The following is a 19,574-nucleotide window of genomic DNA, read 5'->3' on the forward strand; positions in this document are numbered from 1 at the left end:
GGTCATCCATTCAATGGGTGAGGAAAGTCACATATTGAACTCTGCTGGTGTCCTTGCTTCACTCACACATCATCTGCAAGGTGCATAGGATCACAACTGGGGAAAGTTACACTCTCATATCCATGACTGCAAGTGCAGGACAATTACGATTCCCAAGTTAATTTGGTGCAAATGTGGGGGATCTTGCTTGGTTGAAACCGTGAAGAGGAGAGAGAGCAAAAGTTGCTTGTAGATTGGAACTAAAGAAACAGGTGAGGTGCTTTCCCCAGACTCCAGTTTAGCTGAGAGTGGTGGGGACGGGGAGGGAGAGAGAGACTCAACACCATCATCACATGCTGGAATTGGTGTCAGTTTTTCAGTCATTGCAACAGGTTCTTCTCTGGCATAGCCAAAGAGATGGCCCAGTGGTGAGGTGACAATCTTGCTCTCCTAGGTCATGCCAGTCATGCCTGGGTTTGGGATTGGGAGCAAGAGTGTGGGGCCAAAGGAGCTTGGCAGATAGTCACAAAGAAGAAAGGGTAAATTCCTCCGGTGTTTGTTTCCCTGTCCTCATCTGCTACTTATTTCTTCATGGGGAGGATTCATCTAACCTCAGTTTCTTTTGTAAAGAGTCAGTTTGTGATGCCCTTTTAGGGCCCCCATTGTATAAGCCTCTTCCTGAAAATAAATGTACACTCAAGCCTTGAAGACAAACAATCGTTTGCCTCATCTCCATTTTGTGACTGAATCAAAATAGTACTGGGGGGCACATGCCCACCTATCAACTTGGGCTCTTCACCGGCTTAGGTTTTCAATCACATTTTGTTCCAACCCTTCATGTGTCTGATCAAATAGGCTCCCCCCCCCCAAGAAAAAAAAAAGATTATGCTTTGGTAAATGATCTGATTCAAAGTATGCCATATATTTGTTGGAGAAAAGGATTTGAACTAAATAAACGAATCTAGTTCTCCCTGGGACCAAACACCTGGGAGAGGAAATTAGGTTGCCTGAAATTTGTGTTATCACCCCCCAGGCCAGTTTTCAACCTACCCACCCCTGGCCATCAGTTTTAGATGGCTAGCAAAGAATATTTTGTTAAGCTCACATCTTTGAAAGAGTGAATGGAAGGAACAGGCTTTCTGCTGCTTCCTGAATGCAGACTCACTTTTTGTTTTCTGTTCTGTGATTCATTGGAAATTCGTTTTGCATTCAGAAGGTTTTAACAGAGACTGTTTTTGGGACATAAGTGCAAGGGAACTTCTGTCTCCTTGGCGTGCATGTTTGATTTCATCTTTCAAATTGTACACACATTAAGAAATTTCCCTCATAGTTTGTGAACATGAGCTGGGAGGGCAGTACATAAATAAAGTAAATAAATAAAGTATGTAAGATTTTTGCAGATCCGTTTTTACATTTGCAGCAGTTTGCTTTAATTCCACAACTGTTTTTTTTTTAATCAGTATGTGAACAATTGTTCATAAAAGGGTGTGTGGTGATGCAGCTGGAGAAGATCTATTCTTTCTTCATGGTGCTTTTTCTCCTGAGCCTCAAAAATTCTGCAAGATTGAAATAAAATGAAATATTAAAAGATTTGGAATGCCAAATCTGTGCTCTTAGGTATGTGGCTCAGGCTGAACAAAATACTTGCTTTTTAAATCTGGCTGTTGATTCAACTCACAGTCTGTTTTGTTGTTGTTGTTTAGTTTGAACAATGACCACGATGTGCGTTTGAAATTTGGAACAAGCATTTGCCACTTGTTGAAGCTACCAGGAAGTTTAAACTCCAACCTGAGAGTGATAATGAGGCTAAGAGAAGCTTATCGGTACAGAGGTCCACAATCCAAGAATTTTCAGAAGTTGTAGTTTTTAAAACACAAAATGAATTTTACATAAATTAAATTTATTTTACACAAGTTTTACATAAATAAAATTCAATAAATTATAACAGACAATAAATAATCATAACTCAGACAATAAATAAAATATGAATATCAATTGCCAAATATAAATACATTTTCATTGTAATGTTATAGAATAAATATTAGAAATGGCTCAAATGTGCTAAACATTTAAATTCAGGCAGCTTGTGGAAATAATTTGTGGTGACATAGCTTGCACTAGCTTTATGATATTTGGATTTTTGATTGGCCTAACTTTCTGTCATTCCCATTAGACTTTGTGCTATGGCTATAATAAATTGGAAACTTGTACTCATGATCTTTCCCATATAGAATATGCTAAATGATATCCATCTGATAATGAATAGCAGCGATGTTAAAGCCCCTCTACATTTGGGGGAAACTTTCCTTTCATGGATGAGCTGTCCTTCTGTCACAAGGCAGGAGGCAGTCGATTCAGGGTATGTAGCGCCTGGGAGGGGTCTGCATCATCCTATGTGAAACAAGATCGCAAACTACAATTGTCCAATAATTTCTGGCATCTGCACAGTTGTCAATAGCGATAGGCTTCCTGTTTTTCATGAAAGCTGGCCCACTATTACTGACTCAAAAAAAAAATAATTGAAGAACTCCCTAGTAAACTTCAAAGAACTGCCACAGTATCAGTGTTTTTAGTAAACCCAAAATGTAACGAGGCTAAGTGCTCTCACTATTGCTTCAGTAGGCACACCGTGGCTGATAAAGTTCTTGCTGGAATCAGTGCAGGAAACATTCATTCATTCATTCATTCAAAAAAAAAATCCCTGAGAAGAATTTGCAAAATATCTTCTAGTCACACCCAGCCTTCAGGTCTCTTAAATATGTTCTCTCATCTTGTTCTTTTATCTTCTCTGGAAGGCTTGATTGTCATAACGCACACTTTCAAACTGCATCTTACTAGCTGTAGTTCAGTGAAACAATCTGGAAACCAATATAAAAACAGCAGGAAACATTTTGTTTTCTAGAAATGGGCAGTAAAAGGAAATGAAAGAGCAATGGTTTGGGTGCGCCGTCCAACTGTGTCTTCAGGCAACTGGTTTTCACTGACCATAGATGTCACTGGAAGGAAAAAGAGAAGTGGTTAAAATTCCATATTCATTTTGGTTTTCAATAATTATTTCAATTTTTTATTTATTTTATTGCTGTTAATAGTTCAGTTTTCTCACTGGGATGAATTACAAGTATGATATACAGATTACATGTCTAATAAACTTATTCAGTCAATCAGTGTTGATTATATTCCTAATAAGACACAGAGTTTGAGGACAGACATGTCTGTTTCCATAAGAACAGTTATTGTTTGAGTTCAGTAGCACATTAGAGCTGTCCCAAGTCCCCTGAACAAAGGGGAGGACTGTCGACAAGTCTAAAAATACATCCTTTAAAAAAAAAAAGATTTTTTGGGAGTGAGCTTTTGAGAGTCAAAACTCCCTTTTGTCAAACAGTAAAACAAAGTCACTCAACCAGCAAGTGAATTTGCAAAAACAGATTGCCATTTTAGTTTGGATCCAACCCATTAAATGAAAGAAACCCTAAAGGTGTTGTTCGACTCTGTGCAGAAATAAGATAATTGCACTATATTATTTTATATGAAATACTGTATTGTACTGATATGGATATTTGGATAGCACCAGTGTACCCTAGGCACTGATTGAAAGATGAGAGTTGGGGGTTGGTAAAGTAAATATCATTAGAGTACAGCAAATTAATGATAACTGAGTTTGAATGAACACTAAGCTTGACGTGAATCTCCTCATTTGGGTCAGAAGAAAGATCTGATGAAATCTGAAGGAAGCTAAATGAGTATTGATTTTGGTCCTAATGGCCGGGCCTGGATAGCCAAGGCTAGTCTGATCTTGTAAAATGTTTCATGCTAAGAGGGTCAGCCCTGGTAAGTATTTGGAAGAGAGACCACCAAGGAATACCAGGGTTGTGATAGGAAGCCAAGCAATGGCAAACCACATCTGAATGCCTCTCACCTTGAAAACCCTATGGGGTTGTCATATGTCAGCTGTGACTTGATGGCAAAAGAAAAGGACTTTAATTGGTATCTATAGCAGTGGTCCCCAACCTTTTTATCACCGGTGACCAGTCAACGCTTGACAATTTTACTGAGGCCTGGGGGGGGGGTAGTCTTTTGCCGAGGGACGTCACTGCCACCACCTGAGCCCCGGCTCTACTTGCTTTCCCGCCAGCCCATGTCTTCCCGCCGCAGTCATGGCAGTTGCCGGAGAGCACCAAAGGTGACCCAGTGGCAGAGTGGCAGGGCAGCCCCCAAGGCAGCAGCCAGGGAGGAGGACGAGGAGAAGCTGCGGACCAGTACCGACTGATCCGCAGACCGGTACCAGTCTCCGGACCGGGGGTTGGAGACAGCTGATCTATAGGATCAGGTGAGTAGCTGTATGGTCTAAAGTAGCAGAACAAAGTTTGAGTCTAGTGGCACCTTTAAAACTAAGAAGGTTTTGTTCAAGATATATGAGCTTTCATGTGCATGCACACTTTGACAAAGTGTACACGGACCAAAAAGCTCATAACTTGAATAAAACTTTCTTGGTCTTAAAGTTGCCACTGAAGTCAAACTTGGTTCTGGTATCCATAGACTTAGCTAATCTTTCTTGTTCAATTCAAAGCAAAAATAATTTTTAAAATATCTAAGTACCTTCAGTTTGGGATCCTATTTGTGAGCTGGTCCACCAACAGCAGACATTGCTTGACTTCCATCTGGACAATTTCCCAGGCACACAGGCTGTGCTGCTTCTCTTTCAGGAAGCTGTCAATTCTTCTGAAGTATCTTTTCACTCTCAGCCTGGTAAGCTGGATCTTCTGGCCTCTTGGAGACAGGATGTCATTCTCCATCTCTGCACTCAGGCATGTTCCCAGATGCTGAATTTGCTGGTGAAGTCCAGTCTGGAAGGTTGCTATGGAATTCTCATCCCAAGCCGTTTCTGTCAGGTTCTGGCTGAAGGTGCGGATGATCTGTTGGAAGGTTTCATGTATGGCCACCTTTGGGTTCTCTTCTAGGGATGTTTGGATCTCCTTGAGAATCCCTTGAGTGGCAATGAAGTCTCTCATGTCACTTAGACACTGCAGAGGAAGATTTGTCCTCATTTTGCTCTTCAGTAGTTCCAAGTTGTTCTTGTTGGTGGTGCTTAGCTGGGCATGAAGACTGGTGCAGCTCTGAGATGAAACTTCACTGAAGAAAAGCATCGCTAAGCATATATGGACCCATCCTTGTGTCGGTAGGGTGTTCATGATGGTATATGCTCTTTGCTTGAGTACAGAATACGTGTCTCGAGCGATGAGTTCTGGAGTCTGGTGAGTCTTTGAACCATGTCTTTGCTTTTAAATACTGAGGGATGAAACTACCCCTTTCCATTCATCAGAATTTTCCCTTTCTTAAAATTCTGTACTTTCAATTTTCTCCTTTCCATATGAATTTGAGACTAATAAAGAATAAGATTCTGTTTTCCCAGGGTATTAGCATTTGAGTCATTTTATTTTTTTTAATATTGGACTAAACCGTGAGTATTTTTAAATCAAAATCTCTTGTTATCTCAACTAAAAATTCTAAACTCTTCCTACTTCTGAATTAGTAGCAGATATTAAATGGATGACTCAACTAAAGGGGCTATACATACAAGTTTATATTGCTCTAAATGGAACTGCCTAACTGATCGCACACCTAAATCTGGTCCACACATGGATATTTATCACAAAGATTTCCCCTGTGTTCTTTCAACACAATGGAATTTTTTTAGTCTGATAATATTGCTGGATTTTTCTGAGCAAATGTCTTCTCTATCTTGCATAGCTCTCATGAAGTCCACATTACCCAGTTCATCCTCTGACCAGATTGTCAAGGGTCACCATATGCTTCTAGACAAAGTTTCTATCTGGGCATCCCATATAATCCTTACCCCTATAAAATATCATAACACTTGGATTGCAATTCCACATATATATTTAAGGCAAGTGTAACTTATCAGAGAAGAAAACTAGGAGACTCACTCTATGCAGGGCTGTCCTTGAAGTTGCTCTGGAAACCTCAGCTGGTCAGAATGCAGCAGCAAGGGTCCTTACAAAGAGCCAGTGTAGAAGACATATTTGATCTTGCTCTCTCAACTGCACTGGCTCCAGATTGAAGGCCAAATCAAGTCCAAGGTCTACATTTTAATTTTCAAAATCCCAAATGGTCTGGGACTATCATATCTGTGGGACTGTTTTTCCTATCACATCCCCCCAAGAACACTCAGATCGAACAATCGAAATCTGGTCAAGATCCTCCCCAGGCCCAAAGATATTAAACTGGCCTCAACCAAGATTCTGCATTTTAAATTTAAATTATAATTGTATTCTGTATTTCAAATTTTAATTATAATTACGATTTTAAATTTTATAATATTTGGATTGTATGTTTTTATCTACTGTAACATGCCTTGAGTCTTCAGGGAAGGATGGGTTAAAAATACAATAATAAAATTGTTATAAGTAGCTATACCAACTTCAGGATAATTGTGGAAGTTCCAAAATAAAAAAAACATGGGAATATCCCAGCCACGTTGGGAATGTTATTTGCAGTGGAAGTTACCATGTACCTCCAGACAAACATTGCACCTGCCCCCCCCCCCAATCTGATCCCAAAGAAATATTATGACAAAACAAATCACTTGGCTTGTTTACCCTTGAATCCAGGGTAGTAAAAGAATCAGCCCATCTTTCCATCTGTTTATTTATGGCAAACACAAACCATCAGAGAATAAAGCTAGGAAACTCAAAATTGGTCAGCAGCTTCAGGATGATTGCATGTAATATTAACAAAGATTGGAAAAGGAGAGAAATTAAGGGAAAGAGAGGGAGAGTTTGTTTTAGCTGGCAGCAACACACTAACTACTGCTTTGCAAGATCTGGCTGAGCTGGGTGCAAGGAAAGGAAGAGAGAAAGACTAGACCTAGTTAGCCAACTGAAGGCTGGCCATTCCTGTATTTGCCATCAATTATGCTTGCTTTCTTACTCTATGCTGGCTTGGTTGATGGGCTGAGCATCAACTCTTAGGCAAGATTGCTTCAGTTTTGCAGAGAAGTGAGTCTAGCCAATCAAGTGCTTTTTACTGAGCTCAGACTTCCCTGCCCCCTGGTGGCAGCAGCCAGGAACGGAGAATCATGGGAAAGGTATTTGGCTGGATGGGGCATGCCACTGACTTCAGGGGCCCTCCGGTTGGTTTAAGACTCCCAAATCTTTGCCCCAGTCTCCCCTCTCCCCCTTGTCAGGGGTCCTAACTATACCATCCTTGTCCAGACACTCATGCTCAAATATAGGAGAACATGAACTATTATAACGTATGGCATCAGGATATGCTCGTCCCATGGAGCTGCAACAAAAATTGATCTGATTGTATATCTGTTTAGAAGTGTGTAGAAGAGAATGGGAGTCTGTAGAAGTTGTCCAAGCTGGCCAAATGCAATTTCCCAGCTACCCTGAATTTACTAAAATGGTCAATTTAGGCATTTGCCAGTTTTAGAGGTTTATTGAATAAATTCAATTTTTTGTTGAATTTCCTTGCTAGTCAAATTTGAATGTCTTTTGTAGCAAACTTAAGTGTCTGTTTAGTGAAACTTACAGTGAAAGACACCCTGGCCAGCACTGACACCTGTTTATCTAGTAGGAGGCCTGAGTCCAGGAGCATCCACAAGCTATGAACCTGCTTGTTTAGGAGGAGTGCAATCCCACCCAGAACAGAGGATAGCCCCTATTCAGGATGAGACCCTTACCCCACAAGTAGCATCTCCATTTTGTTCCAGCTTGCTAGCCCTCATCTATTCCAAGACTGCCTCCAAGTACCTGTTCAGAGTTTTCACAGCTTCCTTGGGATTTGCTGGTAGACTAGATAGAACTGAATATCATCTGCATATTGATGGCAGCTCAGCCCAAATCTTTGCATGACCTTTCCCAGGAGCTTTACAAAGATGTTGGAAAGCATCTGTCTATGTTCTGGAGCATGTCATCCACCAAGACAAACAAGGTCATTTCATTCCCATAAACAGGCCTGAAACCACACTCAAATGGATCCACATTTTATTCAGATGAAGTTGGCCAGTTACCACTTGTTCTATCACCTTGCCCAATAATGGTAGATTGGAGTCTGTGCAGTAGATAATCTGCTCTCCTTGGTCCAGAGTAATTTCCTTTAGGAGTGGACACACCTCTGCCCACTTCAAAGGAGGAGTGACCTGGGCAAAGGAGAGGGCAATGGGGTGGACTGGGAAGTCAAAATAGCCCTAGAGTGGGCCTGCCTACCTGGCTTTAACTGACAGAAACCAAAGGCTGAAGGCTGGCACAGTGTTGATCACTGAGGTCTGTTTCTTAAAGGTGCTGCTTATACTATTTTGGAGTATTTGCACTTGTTTTTTAATTTCAGATTTTTCTGCTAAACAGGCATGTCTCTGGTTTGTAAAAGGACTTTGTCTGATCTTGACTCCAGTTACTATGTTTAAGTATCTACAGAGGTACCCATGTAGATTTCATAAATACAACATCCTTATCCATGGTTCCTCTATATATTTGTGAAACAGCCTGGGGGATGGAATGTGTCCAGCTGCTCAAGTTGGAATAGGGCCAATCAGGGTGCAGCCAGCAAAGTCTGGAGCCAGCAGCAGGTAAGGGGAGAGGGCCCTGGGCAAAGGGTTGTGATGGAGGGCTTGCTAACGAGGGCCTCTTGGCCTGCTGACTGCCTGCTAAGGAGCTCTGTCCCGGCCCTGCTAACGAGCTGGCCAGCTCCCACCTGCCCCACTTGATCCGGCTGCAAGCTGCAGCCCAAAGCCATCTTAAGCTGCCTGGCCAAGGGCCAGGGGAGGGGATTTTTTTCAAGGCCCATTCTTAGATAGTATCATATATTCTCTTATGACAATTACCAATACATTTATAACAAATTCACTTTTGTAATAATAAAGCTTTCTAGAACAATTCAGTTCACTTTTCTGATTATTTTGAGTAGCTAATATCAAAGCAGTCGGAGTTTGGTGAGTCCAAATCTTTAAACATTGAACTGAAAAGGAAAAACCACTTTGAAACATGGAATTTAAACCACTTCCTTTTTTCCTTCCAGCATTTTCTTCTGTCAGTGATGCAATGAAAACTGCTGAAAGAAAGTGCAACTAGCTTAGGACAACCAAATTGTCATTTTGGACCTGATTCCTCCAACAACAAATTTCTAGGTACTGCTGCTGCTGGCCGGGAGGGTCACTTTGAAAAAAATACGTCAGTGAAAATTGACACTAGTAGACCCACTTAGACAATATAATACATTCTGAAAAATGAGGGAACTTATAGTACCAGGTCACGTACTTGGTATATGAATATTATCTTGAGACAATCTTCTGAGAAACCTTTGAAAAAATATTTGAAAAAACTAAACTGACACAGTGTCACTGAGGAAGACTATGAAAGTGAGTTAATACCCAGGAGCTCGTTTTGACACTGTTTGTGAAAATAAAGTATTTTTTTTTGCCAAGCCAGCTTGAGACCTCTTTCCTGCTAGCTGGTTGTACCTCAGCAGCTAAATGTTTTCATTAAGATAAAAATACTGACCAATGTAATTTTGGAATCTGTGATACCACCATACAGCCCTGCATGGAAGAGAAAGTACAAAAGAAAATTTAAAAAAGGAAATTGTTAAGCAAAGAATATTCATGTGTGTTTGTCTCTAGCAGTCTCTTCCAAATCGGATCAAATTGCTTGTCCTTGCACCAATAATGGCATGAACTTTATTGGCAAGTTCAGCATCTACAGCCATAGCACTCAAGGGACCAAGCCCTATGAAGATAGGTTGAGGGACTTGGGAATGTTCAGCCTGGAGAAAAGGAGGTTGAGAGGGGACATGATAGCCCTCTTTAAGTATTTGAAAGGTTGTCATTTGGAGGAGGCAGGATGCTGTTTCCGTTGGCTGCAGAGGAGAGGACACGCAGTAATGGGTTTAAACTTCAAGTACAATGATATAGGCTAGATATCAGGAAAAAAATTTTCACAGTCAGAGTAGTTCAGCAGTGGAATAGGCTGCCTAAGGAGGTGGTGAGCTCCCCCTCACTGGCAGTCTTCAAGCAAAGGTCCATGGCAGATTGGAGATCTATTAGAGACACATGGCAGGTTGTCCAAAAGGTCTATTACATCTTGTCTGTCGTGAAGATGACCTGGTGCAGGGTGTTTGGCATGTCAATTTCCATAATCATTCCAGGGTTGGTGGCTACTTTTCAAACATGTACCATTGTTTTTGGATGAGTTATACCTGGCACAAACAGAGACCCTTAGCTTCCATTGTAAACAGTTTGTCTGTGTGTGTTTGTGTGAGTGTGTGTGTGTGTGTCTCAACTCAGCCAGGATAGCCTTTCAGTTTTAGGCCTGGAACTCCCACAATCATCCTGAAGTTGTTGACCTTTTTGAGTCTTAGCTTTATTCTCTGACTAGTAAAAAAAGCCCATTTTATATGTAAATAAAATGGGCGCTAGCAGGGGAAACTGAGGGGCGCGGGAGCCTTGGCAGCGGGGTGTGGTTGGTGGGGCTGCGGCTTTCCTTGTCTGGGTGGGAGACTGACCTTTCGGAGGCTTTCTGGGAGTGGCGGTGGTCCTCGTCGCGCATCGCCAGTGGCCTGGCCAGTCCAGGGGGCCGGGAGGGCATCGGGGCGATGGCGGCCATCAGGAGGCGAGGTCGGAGGCAGCGGCGAAGGCAGGTCGGCGGTCAGTTCCCGGCCCACCCCCCACCCGAGGCTCTCTGGAGCCTTCCCTCGGCCGGCGGAGCGGCCTCGCAGCGTCGAAGACACTGCAAGGCCGCTCCGCCGGCCGAGGGAAGGCTTCCCGACCCCCCCCCACCACCCAAGGCTCTCTGGAGCCTTCTCTCGGCCGGCGGAGCGGCCTCGCAGCGTCTTCAACGCTACGAGGCGGCTCCGCCGGCCGAGAGAAGGCTTCCCGGCCCACCCCCCAGCCGAGGCTCTCTGGAGCCTTCTGCCAGCCGGCGGAGCGGCCTCGCAGCGTCTACGACGCTGCGAGGCCGCTCCGCCATATTCCCTGGGCGGGTGAAGCAGCCAATGGGGAGCCGCGCTTCGCGTAGCTCCCCATTGGCTGCTTGGGGCGGGATTGACACTCGGAGGGGCCAATCAGGAGCCGCTTCGCGGCTCCTGATTGGCCCCTCCAAGTTTTTATCCCGGACCGGTCCCGCCCTAACTCCTCCCCACTACCCCTTACTCTTTTATACAGTCTGTGGCGCCCGTGGCGCCACGGGCTGTTTACAGATGAGTTATGCTTGTCATAAATATACAGATGGAAAGATGGGCAGACTCTTTTATTACCATACATCTTTTATTACCATACATCAGCCTTGTTCAAACTTTTGAGCATGAAGTAGCCCTTAAAATAATCTTTCAGACATCCAGAAGCGATGTCAGCTGGCCACACCTCCATGCCACACAGAAGTCCATTCCCCTAGAAGTGACATGTCACCAGAAGTGATGCCACCATCTGCATTAACAGATGGACATGAGGATGGGGGGTAGGGAGAGATAAAGTCAGGAATAGGCATGCAGGCTCTACCCCCTCCCAGGCACAGAAACTATGAAAGAACTCACATTCAGGGGGGAGACCAGTGGAAGCAGCTTGTGACCAAGCCCATTAAGATAGGAGGGGAAAGGCAATGGACCCCTTCCGGAGTTCATACGGACCCCTGGTTGGGAATCCCTGCCCTGGAGTCATGGTAACAACAAGCCAAGTGATCTGTTTTTACTGAAATTTGGTTGGGATAAGAATCATTGGGGGACCTGGTGGAATTTTTGTCTGGAGGCATGTGGGGGCTCTTGGCAGCCTTGGTCAGTGGATGAAGGGGGTAATATGGTTTTCAGGAGAACTATGTAAGATGGAGAAGATATTTGTTCAGGTAAATCCAGAAATATTATCTGATTAAAAAATTACTGCGTGGTGAAAAATCTGTACGATAAATACCCATTTGCAAACCAGACTTAGGTGTTCTACTAGTTAGGCTGTTCCATTTGTCTGTCTGAATGGCCCCTTAAGTTGAGTTCCCAGTTTAATTTTTCAGAAGTGGCAAGAGTTTAAAATTTTGAGTTGATATAGCCCGAGACCCTGATTTTCACTTTAAAAAAACCCTCAATTTAGTCCAATATCTAAAAAATAACTCTAATGCTGATGCCCTGTGAGGACAGAATTTTATTCTGCACTACTCTCAAATTCATATGGAAAAGAGAAAATTGAAAGTACAGAATTTTAAGAAAGGGAAATTCTGAGGAATGGAAAGGGGTAGTTTCATCCCTCAATATTTAAAAGCAAAGACATGGTTCAAAGACTCACCAGACTCCAGAACTCATTGCTCGAGAAACGTATTCTATACTCAAGCAAAGAGCATATACCATCATGAGCACCCTACCAATACAAGGATGGGTCCATATATGCTTAGCGATGCTTTTCTTCAGTGAAGTTTCATCTCAGAGCTGCAGCAGTCTTCATGCCCAGCTAAGCACCACCAACAAGAACAACATGGAACTACTGAAGAGCAAAATGAGGATAAACCTTCCTCTGCAGTGTCTAAGTGACATGAGAGACTTCATTGCCACTCAAGGGATTCTCAAGGAGATCCAAACATCCCTAGAAGAGAACCCAAAGGTGGCCATACATGAAACCTTCCAACAGATCATCCGCACCTTCAGCCAGAACCTGACAGAAACGGCTTGGGATGAGAATTCCATAGCAACCTTCCAGACTGGACTTCACCAGCAAATTCAGCATCTGGGAACATGCCTGAGTGCAGAGATGGAGAATGACATCCTGTCTCCAAGAGGCCAGAAGATCCAGCTCACCAGGCTGAGAGTGAAAAGATACTTCAGAAGAATTGACAGCTTCCTGAAAGAGAAGCAGCACAGCCTGTGTGCCTGGGAAATTGTCCAGATGGAAGTCAAGCAATGTCTGCTGTTGGTGGACCAGCTCACAAATAGGATCCCAAACTAAGAGGTACTGTTCTTATAAAAATTATTTTGATATAGTCAGAAAGAAGAACTGAGCCAATTTTTTGTATACAAATTAAGACAGTGGTTTCCAGTCTCTGTAACATTTTATTAATATCACATTCATTTTACTTCCCTCAAAAGTAATCAACTATTTTTTTCAACCCAAATGTGATTTGTTGCAAAATTTCACAGTAGGAAACAAATCTGTGAAAACCTTTTTCTATTATCATTATTTGTCTCATGATTCTTCAATGCAGAACCCACTAACAGGGGCTAATGCCCCCCAGATATTGATCAACCAACATTGACCTCAGCATGGTCTGAAGCAAATACACCCCATCTTTATTATTAGTCTTATCCCGGCTGTTTTTCTTCCCTTCACTGTTTCAACTGACAGAAATCTCTGAATTTAGCTCAAAGTGTCAGTGAAATTTGGGTACTCTTTCTATAAAATTACAGAAGCTAAAGTGTCTGGTATTTCCCTTGGAATAATCCAATGTCTCTTTGGAATGGCACAACTATATTGGCAGGTCATATTGCATAGGCCATTCCCATACAATCAAAATTGAAAATATACAAATTATATATGTGTAAAATGAGTATGTGATTTTATAATTTCACAGAAGTCAGTTCTATCACATCAGTTATTCAAGGCAACTCTTTAAAATGTAGAATAGTTCAAGTTGCTGAATCTTGTGAAAAGTCTATTTGGTGGTTCAAAATTTTCCTTTTTTTGGAATAATGATGGTCCCGAGGCCCAGCAAATTTCACTTGCCTAGCATGACATTACTCAATAACACACCAGACACTTTAGCTGCAGCAAAATTTGTCCAAAGCTCCTATTCCAAGAATAAAGGGTTACATGGGGTGTTATAGTTGTACCTCACAAGGCTAGCTCAGTTGCCTGGATGAATGCAATAGTGCTATTCCTTCAGGACCACCCCCAAAGTCTCTAGGCCAGCCCTGGAACTCCTGAAGTGGCATGGGTCAGCTCTCACCTCCCAAGTTTGTACTTAGCAGAACATTCTCAGACCTTTGGTGTCAGCTTATAGCTGGCCCAGCTCTATCTGGAAGGCTGAGTTACAATGACCCTTAATTTTAAATGCTGTTTTCTCTGCTCTGGGTAAAATGTTACACATAACAAGCAGCATTTTCTTAAAACACAGAGAGAAAGAGGGATCAGATCTTGGTCTCCAATATGGAACCATATAATTGTATAATCAATTAGAGGGTTATAATCATTTCCTTAAACACTACTCTACCAATAATAGTTGAAAAGGAAAACTAATATAGAATTTTGACCATTTTTCCCCTCAGCTCCAGCTTAATCTGCAATCAGTGATGCAATGAAAACCAGCTGAATGGAACCCCAGATTGGACAGAGCACAATGTCATTCATTTTTTTAAATTCCTACGATGATATATTTTTAGAAAGCAAAACCACCCTATTTCTGGTTCCTAGTTTTGTTATACTAAACTAAAAACAGATGAAAAAAGAAAAAGAAAAAAAGAAAAATACTCAAGAGTCACAATAAATCACAAAACCAGAGGAGTCTTCAGTATTTTTGATTCTGTCTTCTGCACTTAGTCCAAATGGAATTGGATTAGAGTATTATCTACTAGTGCCACAATTCAAGATATTTGAAAGTGCCTAAGCCAATGGTTTATGTCTAACAACTAGACGGCCTCACTCAATAGGAATTTACACTTCCTTCACCTGTCACAGACACTGAGTCCACTGAAATCTTTGTTCCTGATGATCAGCACTTCTTCGTCAACATCATAGGTGCCAGAGCAGACTTCCTGATCAAGAACATGTCACAGAGGAAAACTCTTCAAAGGCCCTGGTGGAACAGCTGTGATGACGTGCAACCAAATTATTCTTTCATGATACGTAAAGATCGAAGTGAAAGTTTTGTGTCACATTATCTGTAAACCACTCCCATGGGAGCGGTAAAAATAAAGCAGTAAGGGCATTGTGTGGGGAGAAAGGGGCAAATCCATGCCCTCGCCTCTTACTTGCTCCGCTGCTCCCAGACATGCCTGTGCAACAACAGGGCGCCTCCTCCTCACTCTCCGGCCACCCACCACCACCGGAAACGCCGTGACCCTGCTCCTCCCCCCGCCACTCGGGGGGAGGCCTGCACCTGTGGGGGGGAGGAATGGTGGGAGGGCTGCCCAACCCCGCGGGGAGGGAGAGCGCATGCTAGCGCCCATTGTATTTGGCAATGCAACGGGCTTTAAATCTAGTAATATTTATATTGTTGCAAAGCTGTGAAGATGTTCTTCATATTTCCGGAAGTATAACTAAGATTGCCTTGAACTTGTGTATTTATTGAATTGCCTTTATTTAATTGAATTATTTATTCAATGTTATTTATTGTTACTTTTCACTGATTGAAAACCTAAAATGTTAATTCTATTAAAGAACTTCAACTCCAGACAACCGGAGTCTACTTCATATTATTTTACATGCAAGCGACTCACTTTAGGACTGCACTGTCAATCTGAAAACAATGTTGACATGAAATGTTATTGTGAAGATGAAGTACGTTATTTGACACATTATCTTGTGGCACTAAATTCTATTCATTTCCTGTGATTACAGGAACTTAAGATGCCATTATAATTAAAGCCAGATATAGTTAGAGTTCCAGCCACGGGGGAGTGGTATATAACAGGGGAGGATCCTCACTTATATCTTCCCTTCCCTTCTGTGCAATGCACTTCTAGTAATAATTTTTAAAAATCTTATATGATTATTGGAACAGAACAGAACATTAGTGCTTCCAAGCCTAAGTCTGTCCGGATATTAAAATTGTTACGTAGGTTAGAAAAATAATGGTTTTTAAGGACAATAATGATTTAAAATTAAAATAACCTTTCAACACACAAACATTAATAACATGTACACAATAGTATTAATAATAAAGAATAAAGAATATTAGCACTGGTGAGTGAAAATAACATTACATTAATATTAATAAGTTTGGTATTACTAAGAACAACATAGAAATTAACATTTTAGAGTAAGATTTACAAGATTAACATCAAGATTAACATTATCATTAATCTTCTACAAACCTTATGGAATGACACAAGAAAGCATTACATAATACAAGTATTGCATAATAGAAACATTAAGTAATACATACATTGAGTAATACAAAGATTCTTAATATGGTAAAGGCAGATTAACCTCCCTAAACCACTGCCACCTGCTCCATCATGGCTCCATCATGGCACTTTTTGGATATTTTATCTGCTCTCACATTATTATCCTATTCACAGATGTTTTTAAAAGTCATACCATTGTTTGGGTAAGGCACTGGCAAACCACCCCCTATTGAGTCTGCCATGAAAACGCTAGAGAGTGTCACCCCAAGGGTCAGACATGACTCGGTGCTTGCACAGGGGATACCTTTACCTTTACCTTTTTACCATTGTTAGGACTGGGACATCGGACTTTGAGCATTTTTCTACCCACCTATGTAGATCAATTAAATACATCAGCCTAATTACAGGCCAGCGTAGTTTAGGTGAAGTTTTCCTTTGCCCCCTCCCCCTCTCTTCTGAGACTTTAGGCTTAGCAATAGAATAGATTTAGGATTAGTGTTAGGTTTTTTAATGATGATGATGATGATGATGATACTATTTGTTACCCACACTTTCTCTTTGGACTCCGTTATGGTTAGAGGTCCCCCTTCAAGGATCGCTGCCTTGTTGTGGCAAGGGGGCTTGCGTAGTTCAGTGAAGCTATGAGCTATGCCGTGCAGGGCCACCCAAGACGGACAGGTCATAGCTGAGAGCTCTGACAAAAGGTGATCCACTGGAGAAGGAAATGGCAAACCACTCCAGTATCTTTGCCATGAAAACTCTATGGACAGTTCCAATAGGCATAACAATATGACGCTGGAAGATGAGCCCCTCAGGTCGGAAGGTGTCCAATATGCTACTGGGGATGAGCAGACGGCTAGTACGAGTAGCGCCAGAATGAATGAAGCGGCTGGGCCAAAGCCGAAAGGACGCTCAGTTGTGGAAGTAACTGGTGGCGAAAAGACAGTCCGATGCTGTAAAGATTTTTATTCCATAGGAACCTGGAACGTCAGATCCATGAATCAAGGCAAGCTGGACGTGGTTAAACAAGAAATGAGAAGACTGAACATCGACATTTTAGGAATCAGTGAACTAAAATGTACAGGAATGGGTGAATTTAATTCAGATGACCATCAGGTATACTACTGTGGACAAGAATCTCGCAGAAGAAATGGAGTAGCCTTCATAATCAATAAGAGAGTAGGAAAAGCAGTCTTGGGATACAATCCCCAAAATGACAGAATGATCTCAGTTCGAATCCAAGGCAAACCATTCAACATCACAGTGATCCAGGTCTACGCCCCAACCACTGCTGCTGAAGAGGATGAAGTTGATCAGTTCTATGAAGCCCTACAACACCTTCTAGAAGCAACGCCCAAAAATGATGTGCTTATCATCATGGGGGATTGGAATGCTAAAGTAGGAAGCCAAAAGATAACCGGGATAACAGGCAAGTTTGGCCTTGGAGTACAAAATGAAGCAGGGCACAGGCTGGTAGAATTTTGTCAAGAGAATACAATGGTCATAGCAAACACTCTTTTCCAGCAACCCAAGAGACGACTCTACACATGGACATCACCAGATGGTCAACACAGAAATCAGATTGACTATGTGCTCTGCAGCCAAAGATGGAAAAGTTCTATCCAGTCAATAAAAACAAGACCAGGAGCTGATTGTGGTTCAGATCATGAGCTTCTTGTTGCAAAATTTAAGCTTAAATTGAAGAAAGTAGGGCAAAGCACTAGGCCACTCAGGTATGAACTAAATCATATCCCCGACGAATACACAGTGGAGGTGACAAATAGATTTAAGGAATTAGATCTGATAGACAGAGTGCCTGAAGAACTATGGACGGAGGTTCGCGACATTGTACAAGAGGTAGCAACTAAAACCATCCCAAAGAAAAAGAAATGCAAGAAATCAAAATGGCTGTCTGAGGAAGCTTTACAAATAGCTAAGGAGAGAAGGGAAGTGAAAGGCAAGGGAGAAAGAGAAAGATACACCCAATTGAATGCAGAATTCCAGAGAAAAGCTAGAAGAGATAAGAATGCCTTCTTAAATGAACAGTGCAAGCAAATAGAAGAAAACAATAGAATGGGGAGGACCAGAGATCTTTTCAAGAAAATTGGAGATATGAAGAGAATGTTTCATGCAAAGATGGGTATGATAAGGGACCAAAATGGTAGGGACCTCACAGAAGCAGAAGAGATCAAACAACGGTGGCAAAATTATACAGAAGAACTATACAAGAGCGAGCTTAACATCCCTGATGACCACAATGGGGTAGTTACTGATCTGGAGCCAGACATCCTGGAATGTGAAGTCAAATGGGCCTTAGGAAGTCTGAGCAACAATAAAGCTAGTGGTAGTGACAGCATTCCAGTTGAACTATTCAAAATCTTAAAGGACGATGCAGTAAAAGTGCTACACTCAATATGCCAGCAAATTTGGAAAACTCAACAATGGCCACAGGATTGGAAAAGGTCAGTTTACATTCCAATCCCAAAGAAGGGCAATGCCAAAGAATGTTCAAACTACCGCACCATTGCACTAATTTCTCATGCTAGCAAAGTTATGCTCAAAATCCTACAAGCTAGGCTCCAGCAATATGTGGACCGAGAACTTCCTGAAGTACAGGCAGGATTTCGAAGAGGCAGAGGAACTAGAGATCAAATTGCCAACATACGCTGGATCATGGAGAAAGCTAGGGAGTACCAGAAGAACGTCTACTTCTGCTTCATTGACTATGCTAAAGCCTTTGATTGTGTGGAGCACAACAAATTGTGGCAAGTTCTTAAAGAGATGGGAATACCAGAGCATCTTATTTGTCTCTTGAGAAATTTATATGCAGGTCAAGAAGCAACAGTGAGAACAGAACATGGAATCACTGACTGGTTCAAAATTGAGAAAGGAGTTCGGCAAGGCTGTATACTGTCGCCTTGCCTATTTAACTTGTATGCAGAGCACATCATGAGAAATGCGGGATTAGAGGAGTCACAAATTGGGATCAAGATTGCAGGGAGAAATATCAACAACCTCAGATATGCAGATGATACCACTCTAATGGCAGAAAGTGAAGAGGAACTAAAGAGCCTGTTGATGCGGGTGAAGGAGGAGAGTGCAAAAGTTGGCTTGAAACTCAACATCAAGAAAACAAAGATCATGGCATCCGGCCCTCTCAATTCCTGGCAAATAGAAGGGGAAGAAATGGAGATAGTGACAGATTTTATTTTCCTGGGTTCCAAGATCACTGCAGATGGGGACTGCAGCAAAGAAATTAAAAGACGCTTGCTCCTGGGGAGGAAAGCTATGGCAAATCTAGACAGCATCCTAAAAAGCAGAGATATCACCCTGCCAACAAAAGTGCGTTTAGTCAAGGCTATGGTCTTCCCAGTTGCAATGTATGGCTGCGAAAGTTGGACCATAAGGAAGGCCGAGCGTCAAAGAATTGAGGCTTTTGAACTCTGGTGCTGGAGAAGACTCTTGCGAGTCCCTTGGACTGCAAGGCGAACAAACCGGTCAGTCCTCGAGGAGATCAGCCCTGACTGCTCTTTAGAAGGCCA

General features: G+C 42.2%; 1 protein-coding gene across 4 annotated transcripts in view; it reads left to right on the forward strand.

Annotated features, from left to right (window-relative positions):
- FOCAD (focadhesin) overlaps nucleotides 1-15,245 on the forward strand; it is a 214,120-nt gene extending 198,875 nt beyond the window's left edge. For 2 of the 4 annotated variants that reach the window (XR_013232617.1, XR_013232618.1), the window contains exons 45-46: nucleotides 4,112-4,306; nucleotides 14,233-15,244. Coding sequence is in view for 1 of the 4 variants with exons in the window: in XM_077345182.1 (XP_077201297.1) it covers nucleotides 14,233-14,265 (33 nt within the window). In the remaining 3 variants the exon portion in view is untranslated. Of the gene's footprint in view, nucleotides 1-4,111; nucleotides 4,307-14,232 lie in introns of all 4 variants that reach the window. The other 2 variants (XR_013232619.1, XM_077345182.1) reach the window with 2 other exon arrangements.
- Nucleotides 15,246-19,574: the final 4,329 nt, after the last annotated feature.

Source organism: Paroedura picta, chromosome 7, assembly GCF_049243985.1.
Source record: "Paroedura picta isolate Pp20150507F chromosome 7, Ppicta_v3.0, whole genome shotgun sequence".
NCBI lineage: Eukaryota > Metazoa > Chordata > Lepidosauria > Squamata > Gekkonidae > Paroedura > Paroedura picta.